Source organism: Aspergillus eucalypticola (genome assembly GCF_003184535.1).
Source record: "Aspergillus eucalypticola CBS 122712 chromosome Unknown BO83scaffold_21, whole genome shotgun sequence".
In the NCBI taxonomy this organism is placed as follows: Eukaryota; Fungi; Ascomycota; class Eurotiomycetes; order Eurotiales; family Aspergillaceae; genus Aspergillus; species Aspergillus eucalypticola.
This window is the reverse complement of record NW_020290295.1, coordinates 131,864-142,026: the sequence shown is the minus strand read 5'-3', so window position 1 is coordinate 142,026 and position 10,163 is coordinate 131,864. Positions and strand designations below refer to the sequence as shown.

At 50.7% G+C, this 10,163-nt stretch overlaps 3 protein-coding genes across 3 annotated transcripts; all 3 read left to right on the top strand.

The window, feature by feature from the left end:
• The first annotated feature begins 3,894 nt into the window (after window positions 1-3,894).
• On the top strand, window positions 3,895-5,992 carry BO83DRAFT_380351 (putative lipase). The gene has a single exon (XM_025531731.1). It carries the CDS (start codon window positions 4,281-4,283, stop codon window positions 5,712-5,714), a length of 1,434 nt encoding a protein of 477 aa, XP_025385634.1. The 5' UTR covers window positions 3,895-4,280; the 3' UTR covers window positions 5,715-5,992.
• Window positions 5,496-6,474, top strand: BO83DRAFT_93399 (uncharacterized protein). The gene has a single exon (XM_025537722.1). It carries the CDS (start codon window positions 5,864-5,866, stop codon window positions 6,434-6,436), a length of 573 nt encoding a protein of 190 aa, XP_025385633.1. The 5' UTR covers window positions 5,496-5,863; the 3' UTR covers window positions 6,437-6,474.
• Window positions 6,475-7,567: 1,093 nt separating this feature from the next.
• Window positions 7,568-9,936, top strand: BO83DRAFT_93378 (uncharacterized protein). The gene is made up of 3 exons (XM_025537721.1): window positions 7,568-7,927; window positions 7,988-8,152; window positions 8,275-9,936. The coding sequence occupies exons 1-3, from the start codon at window positions 7,838-7,840 to the stop codon at window positions 9,889-9,891; spliced, it is 1,872 nt and encodes a 623-aa protein (XP_025385632.1). The 5' UTR covers window positions 7,568-7,837; the 3' UTR covers window positions 9,892-9,936.
• The last annotated feature ends 227 nt before the right edge of the window (window positions 9,937-10,163 follow it).

The window sequence follows — 10,163 nt, the reverse complement described above, 5'->3', positions numbered from 1 at the left end:
AACCAAGTGGGGCCCGGTGAAGTTTAGAAGCGACAGAGTTGCATCCAAAATGGATCGGAGAGGTCATCGACCCTCCGCTTGGTTTGGTCTTCAGTACATCAACCCTGTGTGTGTCTGTGTCTGTGGATACGGTTTGGACATTGTTTCGGTAATCCTTATACCGGTTCTCCAACAGTTGGTCGGGCAGAGAAATCATTTTAATTCGTATAGATTCAATCTCTTCCGGCTAGTCACATAACCGAGTATGTAGGTATACTGTGACTCCTCACAGACAAACGGGATGAGTGGGATGAGTAGGGTTCAAGGAGGATGATCGGATATACTGCAGCCTCCCTGGCATTCCCTTATTCTTTCCCAGAATCCCCCATGATGGACTTTTGATGCAGCCAGAGGAAATTGGAATGTGACACCTTCGTTTGGTTGAGGAGCGACTGGGTGCAACGGTGGTAGTGGGCCCGCTCCCAATGGCCGGGAGTGTTACATTTTACCCATCCTCCTCCCCACCAATCACCGTCTCATCACTCGGCAAGTTACTTAGTAGTACTCTTACTACTATCTACTCACTACTTACTTACTACTAAGTACTCAGGTTTAATACTAGATGCACTCACCTGGTATCTGATCGGTTTCTTATTCGGGTGTTTTACCTGCCATGGAAGTGCTTGGCCGAATTAATCTTAATCATCATAGCACCATATCACTTTTAAATACCTCTAAGTAGGGGTACTACATTTCTACCTCAGCGAGAGAAACTACGCGCATTCCTGAGATTCCGCCAAGGAACGGGACATGTGCTGAGACGCACAAAGTCAGGAAGGTAATCATCGATAACCACACTAAGAATAACAATCAGCAACAGTATCATCCATCTCCGCTTTCAGGAGTGATCGATCTCTATCGGCAAGGACAATTTAGACCATTTCGCTACTAGCCCGATCTGTTATCTAGTAGTACTCTGCGTTTCAAGGTCCCCTCGCGACCACTCAGACAGGCCAAGGTTGGTGCAAGGGACCAAATGCCTGTCAAGATACCCAGGAGATTTTGATCCTGCAAGGGGCGCTATCCCCGCTTAATTTCCATTCTGATAGATGTCGGGGTGCTGTGCTGCCCTGATGCAATCAGTCATGACTCGGCAGCAGTGTCCAATCTGTAGATTTCATCTAATCATAGCATATACCAACTACAACTTGTATACGATGAGTCGGGCACCTTTCAGTTTCACTCCCACATAGCAGCCAGAGGATAGGTGCTGCTGATACGGGCCAAGACACTCTCTGCCCACGTGGTTCTCATGACTTCCCAACCATCCATCACCCCCATATCTTCACGGAGCATGCAAGACACCTCAGCCATGTCATAAACGCCATAAATTCAACCCCTGTGTCTGTGGACCTACGTGGCCCACCAGAACACCAGACCTTGATCCTAACGATGCGAGCTTTGCCTATGGGAGAACCTCGACGACCACAAGTCCTGCCCAGGCAGGTCGTAACATCATGGTCATCATCATCATCTCCTATACATATGACGCCAAAGTCACTATAACACCTACTAAGAGAAAATCACACTCTCCCTCAGCCCACGTCACTACTACTTGCTCTCAAGCGAAGATACCTTGCTAGCAAGACAGAGCTACAATGATGAACCATCTGATACCGTGTCGACAGTATCCTCTGCCCCAGGACCCACAATCCTAACACCATCTACCCATCTACAGTGAGCAGTCATGCAACCCAAGCCCCGGCAACGTGATCTACTCACTCACTAAAGCTAACGCCGGTCGGGTACATATTTTCCATGACCTCGTATCGAATGAGCCAAGTCCAAGTAGTCCGGGTCATCCGAGAGGGGAACACCACTGACTGCTGCAACATCGTAAGACCAGCAAGAGATGGCGCGCACCACCCAGCACCATCATCATTATGACTATCATCGATATAATGCTACTCACACCATGTCGGACTTATATTATACATTCAATGAGACTGTCGTGCTCAACTACTTGGTCCACCCGACTTTTAGCCTTGCACTACCATCATCATCCACTCCCCATCTTGCATCACTGCCACTGTGTGACAATGGCTCGGTATTCGCGCTTACTTTCTGGTTTTCTGTTGGGAGAGAGGGGATGGGGGGTTTTAGAGAACTGCTGGTAGTGACGTGGTTCCTATCCTCATTTTCTCTTTGATCCATGTGTTTGTGATGGCTTCATTTCCAATGGCAGTAGTCCAGTAAATAGTAATCTCATCATATTTCTGTCATAGGAGCCCCATCAGTACTTGAGTATATATTCCTATGGGATTGCTGTGCGGTGTGCTTGCACTCTTTATTAGTACTAAATCCTATCCAATCGAGCCTCAATCAGCATTCATCTAAACAGCGCTCATCATATTCATATTACTAGTAGAACGATAATGGCACGAATAAATTCTCCAAGGCAATTATTTAGGATATACTTGACAAAGGTGGTCTGAACAGTGGTGGTATAGGACCGTACCGAAGCCAAACCCCCAGTTTAGATCTGTGCTCGGGGATCGAAAATAATATCGACATGAAGATGAGAAATTGACAGCGGCCATGTGTAGATTGACATTTGCTACTTGTGTAGGTCTTCAGTATAGTTTCAGGCTCCAGCGGGAGGCGTTCGTTCCTGCCTCATGATGACATCACCCCCAGTGTGAAATAAGTGTGCATATGAATAGTCCATCGTACACTTCACTCGGGTATACTCTTTTCTTTTGTAATAGCTGCATTCTTTTTCCTCGAGCAACCCAGTAATTTACATATTGCTATAAACACTGAAACCACTCTCGCATCATGCCGACGAGAAGAGTTCAAGACAAGACAGGAGAACAGATCAACGAAGGAGACTATGTGTATACAAGGTATCGTGGAGGAACCCACGAAGGAGAAGTAAGCCTACCGTTCCCCATCTCGGAGCCATCGTTCTCTTGAACGGCTTATGGTAGCTTCGCAATTCAGTAATTAGTTTTAGCGCATGGCTAACTGACCCAAACCAGGTTGACAAGGTCGTCATGGACGAGGCTGAAGCACATGAAGAAGAGGTAGCCAATCCACCTAAAGTAAGCAAGTCCCCGCAGACCAGACTCGAGGCATCGAGCACATGCGGCTAACGGTCCTTTTTCCCCCTCTCAAGGTCATCTTTCACGATCAGCATGGGCATCGTGTAGCACATAATCCGAAGACTTTGGATAAGACGGAATGAAGTGGGTTGATGCTGTCGGGGCGGAGCCACGGGGGTTTGAGGGGTTTGTGAGATAATGAGGCCATGCAGAATACATCAATCACTATAGGATCAAGAACCTCTTGGATTATACTGGAACGATGACAGCTGGGTGTTGTTGGCTTTGTGGTGGTTGCACTTGTGCTCTTCCCCAGACTGCACTGCAATGCAGATGACTCGAGCCTGGGGTACTGTTACAGTGCTTTGGGTTCCCAGTAGCGATAGTATATTCGGGGAACATGGGTGCCGGTTGGGATCTCAATCGCTTTTTCTATCCTTTCTCAACTACCTGCTTCCTCCAAGCTTGATCTTCTTAAGGCCCTGGAGCAATGGCACATCAGCATCAGCCAGCCACTACTGCTTAAACCGACCAAAGTACCGGTCCAAGAAGCCACTGAGCTGATCATACGTCGCAAACATGGTCATTTGACCATCATCTTCACGTTCCCGTTGCCCGTCACTGATTTCCTCCGACTGGAAATAGAGTGGCGACAGGGAGATCAAGTGAACCGCTGCAGACGTCGTGCTTTGGACCAATTGTATGACAGATACCTGCTGATTAGCTTCATACTCCATACCTCTTCTATCAACTCATGATGACTTGTGCAGGCTCGGTGTTAGTGGCAAAGCATAAAAGTTGTCTTAGTTTCCCGATATCTCACGGGTGGCCCGCGGAGTGGGAGACCGACCATTTGAAGGTCAGACAGAATGCTGACCCTTGAGTGATAATGCAACTACTCTCAGTAAGACGCATCCAATCGCTCCATTATCCAGTAACCAAGGGCTTGCGATTCTGATGCCTGGATCGCGACTGGATCTTGGCTCTCTCCAGGTCAAGACCGCGAATCAATGACGAAGGAGTAAATCAGCAAATGAGACCGAGGCCTGTCAAGAAGAATCGGAACACTCTGTGCTGTCAAATACGAGGCACACTATTGCTGGCTATATCCGTCAGCAGTTTCTCTCTGCCCGGTAAGTGCATTCATCGCGGGTGCACCTCTCAAGTCTCTATCGTGCATCACTGAAACTGCATAACATGCGGCTGTCTGCCCTAGCTAGACATCTCCTTTACGGGGTACTCTTGAGCCCTGTATGCCTCTGCATCTCAATTCCCCAACAACAGGCGCCTGTGCCAAATTCGGAACATGATCTTGTCTCAATTTTGTCGAATGCAGCCAAAGATCCCCTGGTGAATAAGAGGGTATCGTCTGTGGCTGCAGGCATCAAATCAGGTCTTGCGACAAACGAGGTTTTGCAACAATCTGGAGATGAGCAGGTGCAACTGGCACTGAAAAAGATCGAGGTAATATTCACCAAGAAGAGCAGCTCGACAATGCTGGATTTTGCAAAAGACATAGTGGCCTCCGGCCTAGTTCCTCCCATGATCCTCGCCGTCTTGAATGGTTATCTGAACGCCAAAATTAACTCGGCTCATAACCTAAATCCTGACCTCAAAAGCGGGCGTATATACCCGTCTAAAGCAACCGAGGATGCACCGTATTCCATCCCAGAAGCAGCTCTTAGAGAGGCTATCCATATGCCATCTTTCTCCCAAGAGGAGAACAACAGTGTAAGGAAACCAGTGATCTTGGTTCCAGGAACGGCCGCACCTGCTGGGACATCGTTTTATTATAATTTCGGGAAGCTGGGCAACGCTATCCCGGAAGTTGACATGGCTTGGGTTAATATACCCCAAGCCTCTCTGGGAGATGTCCAGGTTACCGCTGAATACATCGCATATGCCATTAACTACATGTCCAGTCTCTACCAGTCCAAGGTTAACATCATCTCTTGGTCCCAGGGCGGGTTGAACACACAGTGGGCCCTCAAATATTGGCCATCCACCCGAGCCTCAGTGGAGGATTTCATTGCAATAAGCCCTGATTTCCGAGGGACTGTTGAGGCCAGGCTGGTGTGCCCCTGGCTTGCGGGGATAATGTGCACCCCCGCACTGTGGCAGCAGGGGTGGGACGCTAAGTTCGTTCGCACCCTGAGGGCACTCGGGGGGGAGTCGGCGTATGTTCACACAACGACCATCTACTCTTCATTTGACGAAGTTGTGCAGCCGATGGATGGAGACCAAGCATCCGCGATCCTCCAGGATGCACGTGGAGTTGGCGTGTCCAATAATCACTTACAGTCTATTTGCGCCCACAAGCCCGCAGGAGGATTGTACACGCATAAAGGAGTGCTATACAACCCACTTACATGGGCGCTTACCATCGACGCGCTAACCCATGATGGGCCCGGTAACCCTTCGCGAGTCAACGTCACCACCGTGTGTCAGCAATCAATTCCTCCACAGCTCGGTCTGGACGACTTGCTAGGCACAGAAGGACTTGTACTAGTAGCTCTGTCGGAAACCCTGAGGTATAGACCGAAGACATTCGCGGAACCCGAAATCATAGGCTATGCCGCTTCAGCGCCCGGAGTAGGGGGTGAAATACCGAACTTGAAGGATGAGAAGTAGTAGGCAAATAGGTGGTCACTGCACCCCATACGTACACATCTGTATTTAGGTTTATACTTGGCTACAGCCAAGCACTCTCTGCGCAGGCCAACGATCACTTCCCAGAAGGGGATCCCTGTGGCTCGAGATGAGCTTGACCTTATAGGCTAATGCATTCGTTTCACACGGAAGTCTTCAACAAGTGGATCAGATCTAGCCGGAAGAACCGAGTGGCAACCGTCATCGTCTCCCTCACCCGAACTGTATTGGCAGAGATCAACCCACCACAACGGAATTTTGACGGGACTGTCGTTCAGTGTATACGTAGTCCACACACACAACCGAAACCGCCTGACCCAGGTAGGAAACAGGGAATAGGAATTTTCCGCATTATCTACTCCGGTGCTGAGAAGTCATGGTCGCAGACCAAAACCTATTTGCCATGGTTTGGTAGATCGTGCAACGAACAGGAGTTGATAGCAGTAAAGATAGAAAATAAATGGCTGGACGAAAGCCAATTCAAAGGAATTGTATACCCATCACGTGGCTTGTCAGGTGGTCACGCCAGTCCATTTTCAATTGCACACCTCCCTCACCTCGCCAATTCAAGCGACTCTTACCTTTCGCCATACCTACTCCATAGCTTGTTGGGCTACCCCGGAATATGTGCATCGTGGCCTTTCAGGATACCACTGTATCCAATTCCAGGGGTCCATCTGAGATCGGGAAAAGAAAAACAATAAAAGAGACTCAACTTCTATCCAGATCCTTCCTTCCACCCCCTTGCACCACGCATACCATCATACCAGATCGCCCAAGCTACGGAGCAAAACTCAGCTCACCACCACCGGTGCTAACGGAGAAGACCCGCTGATCAAAGCAAGCGTATCCATGATAATCACTAAGATAATCTGTCTGGGACGATGGAAAAGAGAGCCTATATATATGGACTGCCGATCGCTTCTCCTGGATGGAGTCGGCGGTTAGCCTGAGGCGTCCATGGGTCTGAGAACTCTGAAATGGCAAATGATACCGACACCGGCATGCCACGGAATCTCTCATTCGCCAATCCGCCAGGAATTTTCTCCCCAGGCGGCACGGTTCGCTCGTGGTTGCGGATAACCGGCTTGGAGACTCACCATAGAACTCTTTCCAGAAAAGTAAGTCTTAGACGGCCAATTTCGCTTAGTGCGCCAAGTCCGTGGGAAGAAACTGGGAGTACGTGGACCGTCGCCAATTGACAACTGATTTGGCGGGTAGAATCAGACAACCGGCCATAGCCATGGGTCTCCCAATAGTCCATTTCAGCCACACACTCGCGACTCAGTCGGTCTAGATCTCCGGAAGGGGTAAACTCGGGGTGGAAAAGATTTTAATGTTTCATGCCCGAGGTCCGAATCAGCTCGGGGTTAATGGCGCTTGCTGCTCACATACATGCTCACATAACGCAGCCTCCCCTCCTCCCCCTTCCACGTATAGGGAGGGAACAAGAGGGTTTGGGGGTGGCGGCTCAGAGGAATTCGATATATTCACACCTCCAGCGTAGAATTGCCGGGTCAAAATCGCTTCATTTGGCGTGGCCACCCAGTGAGATCATGGGATGACCCATCCACGAATCTGGGCGACTTCCGGCTGCACCTTATCCAGCAATCAGAGCGTCTCCTGCGCTGATGAAGTTCGCAGCGTGGCCCGCAGCTCCACTGTCCGAAACGCTGCCAAGAGTGTCCGCCTCGTCTGATCGTCAGCGGCCGTATCAGCACTTACGTTGTCACTGGCCGTGCCCGACCCAAATTATGGAGATTCTGTAATGCTTTGCGGAGTCTTAGCCTCTCCCTATTTGTGCTGGCTCATGGGATTCCGTTTCGACGGTGTCGTGGATGGGGTGTGCTTGCAGGGGGCACCTCCATACTTGACTACTGTTCCCTGCGCGCCAGGGGAGAAGATCTTTCGGATAGATACCATCGACCGACATCCACTTGGCTGCTTGACAGACAGCGACCGTCTGTCTTAATGACCCGGTCGTCTCCCGCTGTCCTCCTTCCTTTCTTTCCGCTAATCGTTTCCCTTTTCCCTAGCTAATCGTCACAATTTTATTTTTTTTCTTGGGGGAGGAACTCTTCCTCTCCTAGCCACTCCTTCAAAAAATGTTGTTCTTCTGGGTTCTGCTATTTCTTTCTTTTCGCGGGATTGTCGCGGAGGCGGAGGCGGACGATGATTTGATGTCCTTTGTGACGGTAGGAGAATTTCCAGCGTATATATATATATATATGGTCTTCTTGCTGACGAGCAGCCAGCTTCCGGAAGTGAGAGCATTGAAGTTTAATGTTGCATACTACGATCGCGAATCGGTTAGCCCAGGCTACTGGTTCGTTGCGCCATATGGCGTGATTGACCCAGAAGCTCCCACGAAGCAATGGAAGCCTTGCCAAGTTGGGCCCTACATCTATGATGCAGATGGCGTACGTTTTCTCATTCCTTATCCCGAAAATTCATTTCCCCCTTTCGTGAGGAAAGGGATGTCTCTCAAAAATGAGTGAGATCCCCGAAAGGAGTAAGTAGCTTACTAACCGGCCAAACATAGACTCTGGTTTGGGCCGGATCTTGCATGTTCGACAACCGCAACATTTTCGATTTCAAAGCCGTCAACACTATCGACGACAAATCTCATCTGTCCTTCATCCTTCAGCATGGCTATCAGGATGGTGGTAGGGACAAAGGATACGGATACGTTCTCGACCAAAACTATGAGGTCGAAACTGCTGTGCCGGTGACCAACGATCTCGCAGCATTTAACATGCACGAGTTCAATGTCCTGCCTGGTGGAAAGACTGCTTTGGCTTGCGCATACCGCAACGAATATGTCGACCTGGGAGACCTCGGTCGTCCCAACGAGAATGGCTGGGTTGTCGCCGGTGGCTTCGTCGAGCTGGACACCGCTACCGGCGAAGTCCTCTACGAATGGTCTTCTCTCGGCTACATCCCCATTCACGAGTCCGTGAAAGTCGATTCTCGCTCGCCGCCGGCTTCCCAACCCGGCTGGGATTATGTCCACGTGAACTCCATTGATAAGAGTACGACAGGAGACTACCTCTTGTCTGCGCGATTCACCAGCACCCTCTACCTGATCTCTGGCGAGGATGGACAGATCAAATGGCGCCTTGGTGGGAAGTACTCCGACTTCGTTCAGGACTTCACCTTCTCCAAGCAACACCACGCACGTTTTGTCGAGTCCAACGCCACCCACGCCATTGTCTCCTTCCTGAACAATGCCTCTGATGAGGCCGAAAACGAGGAAGACACATCCGCAGCGATGTTCGTGCAGATCGACACCACGACGACCCCCATGACCGCGCGTCTGCTCAAGCGCTACAACCGCCCAGACAACGGCCTGACCCGTCTCCGTGGTAGTGTTCAGACCCTGCCGAACGGAAACGTCTTCGTGGGTTGGAGTGAACAAGGCATGCAGAGCGAGCATTCGCCCGACGGCAAGGTCCTCATGCAAGGCCGTTTCGCATCCACCCGCTTCTCGACCTACCGGTCGTACAAATTCCCTTTCGTCGGCCGCCCCAACACTCCCCCGGACGTGATCGCCTCCGTCTACGGTACCGATGAGACCGACCTGGCGACGATCTTCCATGTCAGCTGGAACGGTGCTACCGACATCGCCTCCTGGAATTTCTACGCTCGAGCCGACCGCCACGGCATCCCCGTCTTGATCGGCAACACGACCAAGTTCGACTTCGAGACCATGTACATCGCAGACGGCTACCTCGACTGGATCTCCGTCGAGGCCGTTGACAAGGACGGCAACGTCATCGGCTCCTCTCCTATCCACCGCACCGAGACCCCACAGAACTGGCGCCTGGCCGGCTTCCAGGGTGACACGAAGCCTACCGCCGATGATCCGACCATTCTTTACGGCCCCAAGCAGGCCGCGGCGGAAGAAGATGTGGAAGAGGTGGACCCCAATGCGGAGGCTAAGGAAGCAGCCAAGCAAGCAGCCATGGCCGTGGATAAGGCGTACGAGGTTATCCACGGAGTCGGTGGCTTGCTGATCTCTGTTCTGGTCATCTGCTCCGTGGGCGGGGTCCTGGCGGGCGGTTATTGGTTCCTTCGTCGTCGTCGTATGCAGGCATACCACGAGGTTCCGTCCGAAGAGGGCCAATCCTTGACGGAAGTTGACAGGTCGAGGGAGTAAACCCGAAAAAGAGAGGAAAGCACACTGTGGATAGAAGATAATATGGGCGCGGGCAAGACTTGGGGGGTTTGCTCGCTTGTTTGAAGGGCATTAAGGAAGGAAAAAGAAAGGAAGGAAAGACGGGTCATTATCTTTTGCATATCGCGGGCGTTCATGCATGTCTAGACACCCACCATTTTTGTACCGTATATTTTCCCCCTTTGACGACTGACGTACATATTGACTACATTTAATTGGACTTGCATAAATAGACAGCCAGTACACCTTGATTC